This window comes from Sus scrofa, chromosome 1 (genome assembly GCF_000003025.6).
Source record: "Sus scrofa isolate TJ Tabasco breed Duroc chromosome 1, Sscrofa11.1, whole genome shotgun sequence".
Lineage (NCBI taxonomy): Eukaryota > Metazoa > Chordata > Mammalia > Artiodactyla > Suidae > Sus > Sus scrofa.
In genome coordinates, this window is record NC_010443.5 from 273,045,620 (window position 1) to 273,060,609 (window position 14,990).

At 59.6% G+C, this 14,990-nt stretch overlaps 2 protein-coding genes across 9 annotated transcripts in view; both read left to right on the forward strand.

Annotated features, from left to right (window-relative positions):
* Window positions 1-14,990, forward strand: part of ADAMTS13 (ADAM metallopeptidase with thrombospondin type 1 motif 13) — a 44,903-nt gene that overhangs the window by 23,606 nt on the left and 6,307 nt on the right. For 2 of the 7 annotated variants that reach the window (XM_013987089.2, XM_013987092.2), the window contains 9 exons: window positions 1-130; window positions 243-422; window positions 1,120-1,302; window positions 5,282-5,486; window positions 6,240-6,531; window positions 7,033-7,179; window positions 7,473-7,649; window positions 9,148-9,332; window positions 9,963-10,423. In XM_013987089.2, coding sequence (XP_013842543.1) covers window positions 1-130; window positions 243-422; window positions 1,120-1,302; window positions 5,282-5,486; window positions 6,240-6,531; window positions 7,033-7,179; window positions 7,473-7,649; window positions 9,148-9,332; window positions 9,963-10,127 — 1,664 coding nt within the window. In that variant the 3' untranslated portion in view covers window positions 10,128-10,423. Of the gene's footprint in view, window positions 131-242; window positions 423-1,119; window positions 1,303-5,281; window positions 5,487-6,239; window positions 7,180-7,472; window positions 7,650-9,147; window positions 9,333-9,962; window positions 11,622-14,041; window positions 14,115-14,990 lie in introns of those variants that run through there. The other 5 variants (XR_002338120.1, XR_002338121.1, XR_002338119.1 and 2 more) reach the window with 5 other exon arrangements.
* CACFD1 (calcium channel flower domain containing 1) overlaps window positions 1-14,990 on the forward strand; it is a 21,297-nt gene continuing 6,307 nt past the window's right edge. The window contains exons 1-10 of one of the 2 annotated variants that reach the window (XM_021071301.1): window positions 1-130; window positions 243-422; window positions 1,120-1,302; window positions 5,282-5,486; window positions 6,240-6,850; window positions 7,033-7,179; window positions 7,473-7,567; window positions 9,148-9,332; window positions 9,963-11,113; window positions 14,042-14,114. In XM_021071301.1, the coding sequence (XP_020926960.1) occupies window positions 10,993-11,113; window positions 14,042-14,114 (194 nt within the window). In that variant the 5' untranslated portion in view covers window positions 1-130; window positions 243-422; window positions 1,120-1,302; ... (4 more) ...; window positions 9,148-9,332; window positions 9,963-10,992. Of the gene's footprint in view, window positions 131-242; window positions 423-1,119; window positions 1,303-5,281; window positions 5,487-6,239; window positions 7,180-7,472; window positions 7,650-9,147; window positions 9,333-9,962; window positions 11,114-14,041; window positions 14,115-14,990 lie in introns of those variants that run through there. The other variant, XM_021071290.1, reaches the window with a different exon arrangement.

The following is a 14,990-nucleotide window of genomic DNA, read 5'->3' on the forward strand; positions in this document are numbered from 1 at the left end:
GCCTGATGGAGCTGTATTTCGTGTGCGTGGACTCTGCCCTCGGGACCCCGGTCCAGGAAGAGATGTGTGACCTGGCAGCCAGGCCTGGGAGGCGGCAGGAGGTCTGCCAGGCTGCCCCGTGCCCGGCATGGTGAGTCGCGGAGGGAGGCTGTGCAGAGGGGCAGCAATCTGGGCCCCCAGGGAGGAAGGAGTCGGACCCTGGGTGTGGCTCCCTCGGGTGCACTGGCCTTTCCCTCCCGCAGGTGGGAGACCCGAGCCCTGGCCCCGTGCCCGGTGACCTGCGGAGGTGGGCAGGTGCCGCTGGCTGTTCGCTGTGTGCGGATGGACCGCGGCCGCCTTGTCCCCCTGCCTCATGCCAAGTGCTGGCCGCTGCCCCGGCCCAGGCCCTTTGAGGACTGCAGCCCCGAGCCCTGCCCTGCCAGGTGGGCCTCTTCCCAAGGAGACAGGGGGTCCCAGGCGGGCGTCCTTGGAGGTGGCACCATCACCTCCAGCTCCTGACCCCTGGCATCCTTACCCTCTGGAGTGGGTCCCGCTGGTGCCCCGAAGGCTGTGGGGGGTGTTAACGGCTGTGACGTGCCTCACGCAGGATCAGAGATGCTGTGGCCTCATGCCGTGGATGGTCCGTTTCTTCCTCACCTGCTCTTCACTGGGCACCCACTGGCCTGGCACCAGGGGACCCAGCAGAGAACGAGAGGGACAAGCTCCCCTGCCCTCCTGGAGCAGACGCTGGGGGCTGGGGGCTGCGGATGATAAATATGATCAAGGGGGGGTCACGTCTCGTTTAATGGCCAACAGCAGCAGGGAGCCTCGGAGTCCCGGCGGGGCAGGTCCAGGTGGCGGGCGGCTGGGACTCCCACTGGAGACAGACGCCTTTGCAGGTTCCCTCCAGTGCCCTGCCCCTGCCCCCAGGGCCTTGTGGACACATCAGGCCTCAGCTTCCCCTTCTGTAGAATGGGGTCTTCTGCACAGTCTGTGTCCGCCGCCCTGAGGCCCTCAGTGGAGATGTAACAGCGACCCCCCGCCACCCCCGAGAGACCCTTTCCAGACCCTTCCTTCTCAGGCTGGGGGAGTAAGGGGAAGCCCCGCTGCTGGGGACCCCCTGACTCCAGTTTGCCTCAGGTGGCGGTACAAGCTGGCGGCCTGCAGCGTGAGCTGTGGCGGGGGGGTGGTGCAGAGGATCCTGTATTGTGCCCGGGCCCACGGAGAGGACAAGGACGAGGAGATCCTGCCGGATACCCAGTGCGAGGGGCTGCCTCGCCCAGAGCAGCAGGAGGCCTGCAGCCCGGAGCCCTGCCCGCCCAGGTCAGCAGCCCCGGGGTGCACAGTGGTCAGCCTGAGCTCCTCGTGTGTGTCCACGCCGGGCTAGGGCTGTGGGGGGTAAAGGGCCGGGCAGTGGCACGGGTAACAGGACTACCCAGCAGGTGGTGCCCAGTGACATCCCAGCAAAACCCAGGCAGTGCTGTGGGTTTTAATGGAGGTGTGGGTGTGGGGGGGGGCTGGGGGTCTTCCCGGTAGAGGGGGCAGCTTCTGAGTGGAGGCTGAGGGCAGCCCAGCTGGGGCATGGCCCTGCCAAAGCCACAAGGGACAGAGCGGCTCAAACCAATGGGGTCCGGAGAGAGATCTTGGCTCGATGGGGAAGGGCAAGCAGTTGTCAGCTGCCTTGTTCATGGTTCTCCGAGCTTTCTTTGTAATTCTGCATTTTCAATAGGGGAGAATGCTTTTCTGTATCACCCAGAAACGTCCAGAAAAAAACATAACAACCACACATGTCCCGGAGTTCCCGCTGTGGGGCAGCGGGTTAAGATCCCGTGTTGTCTCTGTGGGGGTGTGGGTTTGATCCCTGGCCCCTGCAGCAGGTCAAGGACCCAGTGTTGTGGTGTGAGTTGCAGCTGTGACCCAGATCCCATCCCTGGCCTGGGAACTTCCTCGGGTTTGGCCTCGCGTGCAGCCAAAACAAAAAACAAACAACCCCCAAAACCAATCACCCCCGTCCCACCTGGAGATTTAACAGATTTAACCACCATATTGCCACGTGTCCTGCCTACGTTACCTGGGTTTTAAAGAAATACACCTTACGGATAAGACGTCATTTACATGAGAACCTTTCATTGCCTGTGCTTTCTGGGGGGTCTGCTGCAAAGTAGGGGAGCAAACTAGATTTTCCCCATCATTAGCAGCCATAGGCTGCAGCTCCCCAGGCACCCCTTCATCACACCCAAAATTCTCCTGGGTGTTGGGTCTGTGTCAAGGCTTTTTACCAGGTCTGCTGGTTTTTTGTTTTTTTTTTTGTCCCCCCTCCCATTCAAATCATTCCCTCCCCATCAAATCACTTTTTTTTCATTCTGGTAGATTTTATTTTATTTTTATATAGCATTTTTTATTACTCAATTACATTTATAGTCATACAGCAATCATCACAACCAAATTCTATAGCATCTCCGACCCAAACCCCCGGCACATTCCCCCACTGCCCAACCTGTTTCCTTTGGAAACCATACATTTTTCAAAGTCTGTGAGTCAGTATCTATTCTGCAAAGAAGTTCAGTCTGTCCTTCTTTTAGATTCCATATGTTAGTGAAAGCATTTGATGTTGGTATCTCACTGTCTGACTGACTTCACTTAGCATGATAATTTCTAGGTCCATCCGTGTTGCTAAAAATGCTAGTATTTCATTCCTTTTAATGGGTGAGTAATATTCCATGGTGTATATGCACCACATCTTCTTGATCCACTTCTCCGTCAATGGACATTTAGGTTGTTTCCATGTCTTGGCTATTGCAAATAGTGCTGCAATGAACATCGGAGTACATGTGTCTTTGTGAGTCGTGGTTTTCTCTGGATAGATGCCCAGGAGTGGGATTGCTGGATCCAGTGGTAGTTCTATGTTTAGTTTTCTGAGGAATCTCCATACTGCTTTCCACAGTGGTTGCACCAATTTACAATCCCACTAACAGTGTACTAGGGTTCCTTTTTCTCCACACCCTCTCCAGCACTTCTTGTTTGTAGACTTTTGGATGATGGCCATTCTGGCTGGTGCAGGGTGGTACCTCATAGCGGATTTGGTTTGCATCTCTCTAATGATGAGTGATGTTGAACATCTTTTCATGTGTTTTTTGGCATCTGTATGTCTTCTTTGGAGAATTCTCTGTTTAGATCTTGTGCCCATTTTTTGATGGGGCTGTTTTTTTGGTATGGAGCTGCAAGAAGTGCTTATAAATTTTGGAGATTAATTCCTTGTCAGTTGCTTCATTGGCAAATATTTTCTCCCATTCTGTGGGGTCCTCTTTTTGTTTAGTTTAGGGTTTCCTTTGCCGTGCAGAAACTTTTAAGTTTAACTAAGTCCCATTTGTTTATTTTTGTTTTTATTGTCATTTCTCTAGGAGGTGGATCTGAGAAGATGTTGCTGTGGTTTATGTCAGAGAGTGTTTGGCCTAAGTTTTCCTCTAAGAGTTTTATAGTATCTGGTCTTATATTTAGATCTTTAATCCATTTTGAGTTTATTTTTGTGTATGGTATCAGGAAGTGTTCTAATTTCATTCTTTTCCATGTGGTTGTGCAGTTTTCCCAGCACCACTTACTGAACAGGCTGTCTTTTTTCCATTGTATATTCTTGCCTCCTTTGTCATAGATTAGTTGGCTGTAGGTGCATGGGTTTAAGTCTGGACTTTCTATCCTGTTCCACTGATCTATATTTCTGTCTTTGTGCCAGTACCATACAGTTTTGATGACTGTAGCTTTGTAGTATAGTCTGAAGCCAGACAGCCTGATTCCTCCAGCTCCATTTTGCTTTCTCAGGACGGCTTTGGCTATTCTGGGTCTTTTGTACTTGCAAGTAAACTTTAAAATATTTTGTTCTAGCTCTGTGAAAAATGTCCTTGGTAATTTGATAGGGATTGCATTGCATCTGTAGATGGCCTTTGGCAGTATAGTCATTTTGACGATATTGATTCTTCCAATCTACGAGCATGGTATGTCTTTCCACCTGTTTGCGTCATCTTTGATTTCTTTCATCAGTCTTATGGTTTTCAGAGTACAGATCTTCTGTCTCACTAGGTAGGTTTATTCCTAAGTATTTCATTCTTTTTGATGCCATGGTAAATGGGATTGTTTCCCTGATTTCCCTTTCTGACACATCAAATCATTTTGGACACTGTAGCTCTGTGGTCCCTTTGCCATCCCTACCCGTATCTCTTGATTTCTTTGCTTATGCTCAAATGTACCCCATTTATTTTCCTTGAGATAACCTGGGATTTTTATGGGAATTTTGCACACCCAGGAGCTCTGGTTACCCTCCCATTGTCTCTGGAGCCACCCTGGTCTCTGATGTTCTAGAAGATTCCAGGGGGTGCACCTACCTTCCCACTGCCTGAATGTGTCTCCTCTGGATGTTCCTTCCCAGGCTCTGCTTGAAGCTCTGGGATGGAGAGGCGGGGTCCCCCCTGAGCTCCAGTTCAGGGTGGCACACATGTCCCACCCCATGGCTCTCGGCTCTGCTTTCTGTTTTATAGCCACTGCCTAGCATTTATTTCTCTGCTCATTGCCTCTCTCTTCCTTCTAGGGCAGTGCTTTCTGACACAGGCAATTCTGTCCTGGGGACAGGTGGCAATGTCTGGAGATGTTTCAGTTGTCACAGTTGGGGGTGGCGGGCAGCTAGCAGGTCGAGGCCAGGGGCGCACCTGGACTTTTCACCCTGCAGAGATACCCACCCGCCCCCACAGGTCACAGGTGCTGAGGTGGAGGAGCACAGATGCTCCAGGGAGCGGGCAGGGGAGACTTGGTCTGGCTCATGGCCATATCCCAGCCTCTGCGATGGCACCAGGCCCGTAGAAGGCACACGTTTGAGAGGGGGCATCTCAGGGCCATGAGGGCTGCATCATGTAGTGGTTGGGACTCCAGGCCTGTTGCAGCCTGCCCGGGTCCGGGCCTGGCTCTGAAACACGTGGGCCATTATTAGTCTATTGTGATGATTATTGCTAGTTGACTGACTAACCGATGCAGAGCTCTGTTACCCCTCATCCCGGGGCATCGCTCCCACGTCCCTTCCCTGTTGTGTGGACCAGCAAGCAGCCAGGTGTCCACGGTGTTCTGTGACAGAGGGGACGAAAGGGGGAGCCTCTCCCTCACCAGTGAGCCCTGTGACCAGATGGGAGGGGTTCAGGGGCCGTCCTGCTGGGTCTCAGTGGCCCTGGAACCCGTCCTGGCTGGCCGTCCGAGGAGCCTGAGGGAGCAGTGCCATCTTGCGGGATACCCAGCCTCTCTCTGGGGTCTTCTCCTCCCGCAGGTGGAAAGTCACATCCCTTGGCCTGTGTTCGGCCAGCTGTGGTCTTGGCACTGCCACACGCTCGGTAGCCTGTGTGCAGCTGGACCAAGGCCGGGACACGGAGGTGGATGGGGCAGCTTGTGCGGGTCTGGTGCGGCCACAGGCCAGCATCCCCTGCGTTGTTGCCGACTGCGCCTTCCGGTGGCATGTCGGCGCCTGGATGCAGGTAAGCGCGGCCGCTGGGCCTGGCAAGAGCCTCCGTGGGGCATCCTCCCACATGGGGACCATGGGAGGCTTTGGGTCATTGTGATCCCCAGAAAGGAGGGGGAGAGTTGGGTCTGTTGAGGGGGCAGTCAGGGCATCTTGGGGTAAAAGACAGAACTGGGGGGCAGCTAAGCCTTAAGAGGTCCTGGGGCCTGAAGCCCCCAGAGATGGAGCACAGGTAACCCCACCCAGACCGGCCAATGCCACCCCACACCCAGCACCTCCCAAGGCACTGGGGAGACACAGGTAAATAGAGCTGGGTCCCCCCAGAGGGGGTTCGCTCACAGTGTGAAGGGGAGAAGAGGCAGAGCAGACAGCCGCTGTCGCCTGGGCATCTGGGTTGGGGGAGAGGATGCTCAGACAGGGCAGTGATGGGCAGGAGGGCAGGAGGGCAGGACGGCGGACACCGGGCTGCAGTGAGTGCCAGAGGGCAGGAGGAGGAAGCCACGTTGCCTGGTCCCCGCTCCAGGTCTGGAGGGCAGAGAGGCTTGAGGGCAACAGTCAGACCCGGGCTGGAACCCCTGCTCCTCTTCCCTCTGTGACCCTTGCAAGGTGACATCTCTGAACCTCAGTCTCCTCGCCTGTAGAATGGACACACTGCCTGCCTCCCATGTTGTGCAAAGATTATATCAGATCCTGCCTGGCCTGTGGTCACCGCTGTCCTTGTCACCCTGTGGCAGGGCCAGCCCCATCTCCCTCCCCTCTTCCCTGGCAGTGCTCTGTCTCCTGTGGGGATGGCATCCAGCGCCGGCACGACGCCTGCCTCGGACCCCAGGCCCAGGTGCCTGTGCCAGCCGTCTTCTGCCAGCACTTGCCCAAGCCAGTGACCGTGCAGGGCTGCTGGGCCGGGCCCTGTGCAGGCCAAAGGACGCCCAGCCCCGCATCTCTCGAGGAAGCCACTGCTCCCAGCCAGACCACAGCTGCCACTGCTGGTGCTTCCCCGGCGTGGCCCCAGCGTGGGGACCGCCTCCTCTCCCTGCATCCCCAGGAGGGCCCAGCGGAGTCCAGTTATGCTTCTCCCTCCTTTCTGTCCGGGCGGGTGACTGGCTTTGAGGGGGGGTGGGCCGAGGCACCGATCCCTGGGATATCTGGGATGTGCTCCTCCCGGGGGTCTGCTGAGAGTGGCTGCGGCTCTCGGGATGCTGGGATGCGTGGGGCTGGGCTCGGGGCAGGCCCTCTTCCCCATGGGGAAACTGCCTGCTCACTTTGATTTCATCATGGGAAGGTAGCTTGAAGGTTTCACAGAGTCGGAATCCTGGCCTCTGTGACCCACTGTCCACACCGCCTCCCTCTTGCTGGAGCATCAGGGGCGGCTCTGTGCCTTAGGTGATGATGCTGGGACCCACGCAGCCTTCTCCTTGCCTGAGGCTTCCGGCAGGGTCTGGGGGGGCTATAGGAGGACCCTAGCCACCCCAGCCTTGAATTCTTCTTGCCCAGCTTGGAAAGCCCCCCACACTGCCTTGCTGGGGGGACACTCTTGCTCACCTGCCCTCCCGCACCCTTTCCAGGTGCCTGTGGCCAGCAGTACCTTGAACCGACAGGAACCATTGACATGCGAGGCCCAGAACAGGCTGACTGTGCAGTAGTCATTGGGCGGCCCCTGGGGGAGGTGGTGACTCTGCGAGTCCTTGAGAGCTCCCTCAACTGCAGCGCTGGTACGTCCAGGGCCATGTGAGCAGCTGTTGCCAGTGAGCATGACTCCAGGGCACCCCATGGGGGGGGCCTCTAAGTGCGTCCCCACTTGTAACCATCACAGCCATCTCATGACGGGTGTGACTGCCCATTTCACAGATGAGGACACTGAGGCTAGGAGAGCCGTTACTTAGCATCACTTAGCCAGTAAGTGGGAGGGTCAGGACCTGAACTCAGCTCAGTTGACCCCAGACCCCTGAGCTGCTGACCTGTAGGGGCGGCGGGGGCGGATCCTCACTGCACCCCCATTTCCCAGGGGAGATGCTGCTGCTTTGGGGCAGGCTCACATGGAGGAAGAAGTGCGAGAGACTGTCTGGCATGACTTTCAGCACCAAAGCCAACACGCTGATGGTGAGGCAGCGTCTCGTGCAGCTGGGAGGCGGGGTGCTGCTGCGATATTCAAGCCAGCCTGCCCCTGGAACCTTCCACCGAGGTACAGCGAGCCTGCCCCGCGTCCCCAGAGGCTGGCTGGGGGGAGCTGCTGCCAACGGGGCCAGTCCGGAAGGGTCTGTGGCCAGGCGAGGCAGACAGGGAGCTGAGCAGACTGACCATGAAAAGCAGTGCCTTCCTGGAAACCGCCCCCCACCCCCGCCGCCCCCTATTGCCTACGCCTCCTTCGCCCCTGCACCTGCGCTCAGGATAAGGGGCGGGGGCGGGACATGCTCTGTCCCTTCCTCTCCGGGGCCCTGTGGCGAGATGGGTGGGCACGGGACTCCGGCCACATCCTCACTCCCTCCCTCAGGCCACCAAGGCCCCACCCTCTGGCTCCCGTCCTTCGAGAGCCTTTATGGTCCTCCCGTGAACCGCCTTCCCCAGCCCCGCCCAGGGCACCGGCCTCTTGCCCCCTCCCCCACAGAGTGGGGCGTGTGCGTACTCGCACACCGCGCATGCGGAGGAGAGTGACCCAAGACCCCCACTCGCCCACGGCCCCATCGGGATCCACGGGTAGCCTTCTAGGTTGCTTCAGGGGGCTTGCCCTCCTCTGACAGTCCAACCTGGCTGAAGGGGGCTGCCCCAGTAGTTCGAGAGGTTTCTTACCCCAACCCTCGCCAGGTCTCAGGTGAGAAGTGAGGCCTTGGGGGGCTTCTTCCTCTGCAGAGAGTTGACGCCGCCACTCCCCGCCCCTCTGCGTGGAGCACAGGCACCAGCTGCCTGCCTGTCGCCCTCACCTTTCAGCCTCTCCACGCTCAGGAGTGGGCGTCGAGGAAGGCCCAGCAGACGTGGGCAGGAGGGGCTATCGTGGCTGCACCAGGTTCAGGGCGAAGCACTTCTGCACTAGTGACTCTGTTGAGTCCTCTTAAAAACCGACCCGCCCAGTGTGCGCTGCTGTTCCCTCACTTTCCAGAAGAGGGGGCTGGAGGTCAGAGCGGTTACAGCCTTCACCCAGGGCCACCACCCAGCCGAGAGGTGGAACAGTGGGGTTCAGAGGGGACTTGTGCCTGGTGTGAGCGCCCAGGAGAGAAGACATGACAGTCCACTGGAGCAGTGGGGTCCCAGGCAGGTTTTATGGACCAGAGAGCTGGCCCGGAGCACTGAGAAAGGAGAACGCAGCCCCCCCCATCATTTAGGGAGAGTTAAGTTTTATAGGGCACGGCTCGTGGGTTGAGTCGCATAGTCATGGGATGGTGGTGGGGTCTGGTCCAGGCGGTAGGTTTAATCCTTAGCTGGCCTACGATTAAACAGGCAGAAAAGTCTGACGGTGTTCTGAGGTGGCGACGAATCCAGGCTGGAGCAGACCTGTAGCTCGTGGGTGTACTTTGATGGCTGCTTTGCTGTTCAGAGGTTCCACCTGCGACCTGGGAGCCGGGATCTTGGTCACAGGGACGGCGCACTCCCCCCACTGCTCCCAGGCTATGAGCTGTCCTGGCCTCTGCCCGGCCCCCATGTCCCTGAAGGAGCCTACACCCAGTCTGTCCTGCTCTCCCCTGCAGAGTGTGACATGCAGCTCTTTGGACCCAGGGGTGAAATCGTGAGCCCATCAACGAGCCCAGATGGAAGGCATGTGGGGGGCTGCCGCATCTTCATTAGCGTGGCTCCCCGGGCCCGCATCGCCATCCACGCCCTGGTCACAGACGCGGCCACCGGAACCGATGGCACCGATGCCAGCTACGTCTTGGTGAGGCTTACCTGGGTGGGGACAGGAATGGGCTGACTTTTGCTATGAGTCTGGACAGGCATCCCTGGGGACAAGGACTGAGGGGGCTGGGCTAGAGGACCCCCTGACTTTACTTCAGATGAGAACCTTCAAAATCACTAGTGAGAGAATGAGAGATTCTTCCACTTATTCACCAGCAAATGTTTATTGAGCGCCCTACTGGAGTGAAATAGAAAGTACCTTTTCTGATGTAGACTGCCAGTTCACCCAGGACTGAAGCATCTTTCAAGACCCCGTTATGATTTTACTAGAACAGTGGGCCCAGCCCTCCCCCTGGCCTCGCCCCTGACCCCACCCCTGGTTTCCTATGTTCTGGGAGAACTGGCCTCTGGAAGGTATCAGCTCCCTGCAGGAGGCAGCCTGGTCTCTGTAACCAGATAAATCTGGGCTCAGACTCCAAGGCTGGCATCCTGGCTGTGTGTCTTTGGGGGAAGAAGACACCTTCTCTGAGCCTCAGTTTCCTAGGTAGAATGATAGTGTCTTCCTGGTAGGGCTGTTGTGTGAGGATTAAATGTGACCCTGGATGTATGATACCTGGTTCATCAAGGGCTCCTGATTGCTCTAGCTAATTATCGTGTGTGTTCCTCCCAGATCCGGGACATCCACAGCCTGAGGACAACGGCATTTCATGGGCAGCAGACGCTCTACTGGGAGTCAGAGGGCAGCCAGGCAGAGATGGAGTTTAGTCAGGGCTTCCTGGACGCCCACACCAGCCTGCGGGGCCAGTACTGGACCCTCCAGAAAGGAGTTCATTAGCCCAGCAGTGCCCTGCCTTAGCGCCCTCCAAAAGCCCATCCCACAGTTGACCAGTGGGCACAGTCCTGGAAGGAAGGGGAGGAACCCGACATCTGTGATCATCCCCTGTTAGGTGCCTGGCCAGCCCTGGAGGGGTAACTCTGGTGTCTGAGCCCTTTCCAATTCGAATTCCCTCCAATCTTAAGTATTTCCTTTATGGCCTCCTCCAACGCGCAAAATGCTGCGGGGTGGGAGGGGGGACTCCAGAAAGGCAGCCCCCAGGCCCTCGGTACCAATAAACAGAAGGTGCGGTCTGAGTGGCGTTTTCCTTACTTAACCTGTCCAAATGTGGCTAGAAAACCCACCCCACGGCAGGCCGGGGATTCCCTGGCCACGGCTGGGCTCCAGACCTAGCCCACATCTGAGCAAACCCCTGGCCGCCCCTAGCGATCGCCTTCCTACCCAGCGAGGGGAGGCGAGGTTGTCGGAGTCACAACCGGGCCCTGAGGCTGGCGCACCTGTTAATTCTCGGCGGGGTCCCGCCCCTACGCTAGTCGGGGTGGGAGTATTTGACGGCCCCGGAGTCTCGCGGCGCCAGGACCCGCCCCCTATGCTAATAAGCACGAGCCCCTCGGGCGCACGCTGTCCGAGGCCCTGTGGGCCCCGCCCCCAAGCTGAGAACTGGGGCTCCTTCGGGCACACCTAGCCGCGGCCCCACCTCTATGCTAATGAGCCCGAGCCTCGGGGCGAACTTCGCCCGACCCCCGAGAGCCCCGCCCCCTATGCTAATAAGAGGCCGCCTCTCCCACAAGGCAGCGCGCCGGGACGACGCGGCCGGCTCCGGAGCCCTTTGTGAGGGCGGCGGGCATCGCCGGACGGCGGCACCATGAGCGGCTCAAGCGGAGCGGCGGTAGCGTCCGTGAACTCGGCGCCGCCCGCACAGGAGGAGGGCATGACATGGTGGTACCGCTGGCTGTGTCGCCTGTCGGGGGTGTTAGGGGCTGTCTGTGAGTATCCGGCCCGGGGGAGGGGCCGAGGGGGCAGGCTCCACCGCAAGCTGCGCATGCGCGCCGGCTCCCCCCCCCGCCCCGCCCCGCCCTGCCCGGAAAGTGGTCCTGGTTGGGGTCAGGCACTGCTGCCACGCGCTGGGCAGGGGAGAGGCTGGGGCGGCGGAAAGCGCACGCTTCTACGGTTGCCATAGTTACCGGCCCGCAGCCTGGGCTCCCGGGTCCGGGGCTGCCTGGTAGCGCTAGAGTCGTTCTCCGGGGGCGGGGGATGGGGGGAATGGGGCGGTGACCGCCCCCCCGGCGGGGAGCGGTGGACTCCACGCGGCCAAGTCACTGCCTCTCTACGGCTTCTCCGAGCGTGAGGGCAGGGTGGCACCTCCTCCGGAGGCCTTCTGAGATTTCCCAGATGCTCGTTATAAAGCTCCGGCTCAGCCCGGCCTGGAGGCCACCCCACCTGTTGACGCTGATGTGGGCCGCGGCCGCCTTAACTTTTGGGCGAAGGTTGTTTGTAAGTGGGGCGGGTGCAGCTTCCCTGAGGGCAAGTCCCCGAGGGAGGGTCGGGCTGTGAGCTAAAGGAGGTGGCCTTTCCTCTGAGCCCTCACCGTCTCCTTGGAGGCCAGTGCCCTGCTTCTGCTGGCCACGCTCTGCCTCAGCCACCTCTCATCTCGCGGCCTTCTTCTCCCCAGCCCCATCCTGGACACACACCCCGACCTCAAGCTTCCTGGGAAGCCAGGCGCTTTAGCACAAGCCCCCAAAGAACTTACGTAGGAAGGCAGATCTGCAGAAGTAAATAAGTCATTGGACAGGGGGTCCACAGGCAGATGCAGATCTCTTTGAATGGGGCCGCTGCCCTCACCCTGTGAGTTACTGGAGGTGGATGGGCACATCGCGAGGTCTGGGAAAGGAAGTGTCTGTCCTGGGTTCCTCAGGACTTGAGCAGTGCCTGCCTGGCACCGAGGGCAGGGGCCAGGGCCGGGCAGATCCCGATCAGCTACGCCAGAAGGAACACCTTTCCCAGTGGCACAGTCCTCCGGGGTGGTAGAGGCTGGAAGGAGGCTCAGGAGTTCAGTTAGGAGGGTGCTGCCCCCACCCCCACCCTCCCTGTGTGCCCTTATCAGAGGCCATGAGGGGACAGGCCAGCCCCCAAATTACTAAAAGTCCACCCCCCCTGTCCCTGTCACTGCTGTTCAGAGGAAGTCTATTTTGACTTGGAAGGAGAGACCCTCTCGGGTTTGGGTAGCTGTTTCCCTGCCACGTCAGAGTGGGAGTGACAGTGTTGGGGGGGGTTGGGGGGAGCGCCCCACAGTGGCCTGTGGGTCATCACCCTCCTCCCTCCATCTTGGAGGCAGCGACAACCCTGCTGACTCCCTCGTTAACCCTGGCACCCCCCCTCCCCAGTCCTGTGCTTCCCAAGGTGAGAAACCTGGGCCTCCCCAGGAGTTCATGGTGTTGGGGCCACAGATGAAGCTTCAGGAGAGGCCTGTGGCATCACCTGAAATGTCCGTTTCTCCCTGCAGATTCAGGGGAAGCGATTGTCACGTGCACGCCGCGTAGAGTATGATGCAGGGCAGAGTCCAGAGCCCGCAGGAGTTTTAGAGATGCTGGGAGTTCAAATAAGCCTTGTGCTTCCGGCCGGTCACTTTGGGCTGGTGTCACCTTCCTCTACAGTGGGGGCCTTGGAGAGGCCTTTGCTCAGGTCCTGCTCCTCCTCTGGAGGCAAAAGCTTGGGAAGAGATAGGCTGGCACTGGACACCTCCCTTACTTGGCAAGAGCATCGGAGGCCCCCAGGGGACGTCGTCCAGCCCTTGGTTGTTAAAGGGCGCCTGGCTGGAGCCTGTTGGTCTGAGTTGAAACCTGGTCCTCCCCCAAGGTTGGCATTGGTAGGACGGTGGGGGTAGGGTCGGAGCTGGAGGTGAAGGGCTAACGGCGGCAGGTAGAGTAGCTGCTGGCGGGTGAGACCAGGCGTGGCTGGCTGTCAGGCAGAGGCAGCATCCTGTCATGCTTCTCGAATCTGCACCCACATCTGGGGAACCCTGCCGCCTGCATGCGTGCGACATGTCCAGGACAGCAGCTCCCCTTCTAGAAGGCCGGAAGTAGGTCTGTGGGAGACCTTGTGGGGGCCCAGGAGGGCAGCTTGGGTTCACGTCGTCTGGTTTTCTGTTCCATCGCCTGCTGTCTGCATAGGGTTACGTGGGAAGACGGCAGGAGAATTCCAGGCCCTTGTCAGGGATCAGGTGCAGAAGGAGCTGCTGCAAGTTTAATGAACTGGTTGCTCATTGCCGCCTCAGAGCGCCCAGCTCCCTGTCCCGTCCCAGCTACCGCCTGGGCTGGCTTCCTGCCCTGCCGGCTTCCTGGCACTGTCTGGCGGGCTCCTGGAACCCTTGGTGAAGCCAGACTGTGGGGAGAGGGGGGCGAGTGTGCAGACCCTGCCGTGGGGTGCAGCTGGAGGGTGAGCAAGGCTCCACATTCGGGGTGTCAGAGAAGCAGCTTTCAGGGGTAGAAGAGGATGTACCCCGGCCCCTCCCGGACCTGTGGTATTTCAGGCGGGCGGGCCGGGCTGTGGGGCTCTCCTGCGCTGGCCTGAGCCCTGGAAGGGTGGTCTCAGTCATCCTAAGCACGTTTTAAGGTGGCTCTTGGAACAGCTGGGGTTTGGAGCGCAGGCTCCTCTGAGCAGAACTGGGAGAGGATGGGGTGCAGCCTCGCCGAGCCCCGCGAGCGAGCCAGCCCTGAGGTCCAGGCTGACTCTGTCCTCGCCGGGGATGTGGAGCCGCTGTGTCGGCCTCGCTTGTCTCCGATAGCAGCGCAGAGACGTCCAGGCGCTGGGATGGGCACAGGTTCTCGGGATTTCTCCCCAGGCCGCCGCCCCCCCCGCCGAAGGCTCTGCCCCTCTTCCCTGCTCACTCGTGCCCCGTGTCTCTTGCTTCCAAGCTTGTGCCATCTCCGGCCTCTTCAACTGCATCACCATCCACCCTCTGAACATCGCGGCCGGTGTGTGGATGATGTGAGTAGCCACGTGGCTGTCCTGCCCCGGCGTCGGGGCGGGAGGGGGGCATGCGGATTTCTGGGCGCCCTGCCGCGGCTCACCTCGCCGTGTTCTGCTTCCTTAATGCTCGTCAGGGCCGGGGCCACCACCATTTCCCAAGCATCCACTCGGTCAGACTGTCCCGGCACCAAGGTCACTGCCATGGGCCTGGCCTCCTGGGGCCATAAGGGGTGGCTGAGGGCTGGGTTGGAGGGACAGCTTCCGATGGAGTTGGGATCAGAAGAGCCAGCTCAGTGGGCAAGCAGTGCCGGCCCCACAGGGCAGATCAGAGTTGGTGCAGGATTAGGGGCTAGGGTGCCCTAGCTGGGTTCTCTGCCCACCTCCTGCCAGGGTCTCTGGGTCCCGTTGGAGGGAAGGGCGGGGTGAGGACTGGCCGTGCAGCTCTGGCTGCCCGTGCTCCGCCTGAGGCGCAGGAGAGGTGGCACTGGGCTCCACACCTTGTCGGTGCCCCATGAGACTGCCGCTGGGAGGGGCGCAGAGGTGAGCAAGACGCATCCCTGCCCTCAGAGACCTCAGGCTGGTGGCGAGGCTGAGGTCTTGCTGTGGGGAGGGCACGGGGCCTCTGGCCAGAGGCAGTAGGGACGGCAGGTTGGCGGGGAGAGGTGCTGGACCCAGGCTTCAGGGGGCAGGGCAGGGCCCGGCTGGGATGTGGAGGGGGTGATGTGGAGAAGCGAGGGCTCTGTTCCTCTGTCCCTCTGTCCCTCCAGGCTTGGGGGCAGGCGGAGGGGCCTGGCACGCCGTGTCTGGTCACCCAGCTTTCTCCCTCCCTCCGGGAGCCCAGCTCAGGGAGGGAGACCATGCGTGGGGAGTAGCAGGAGTGGCTCTGGGAGGGGG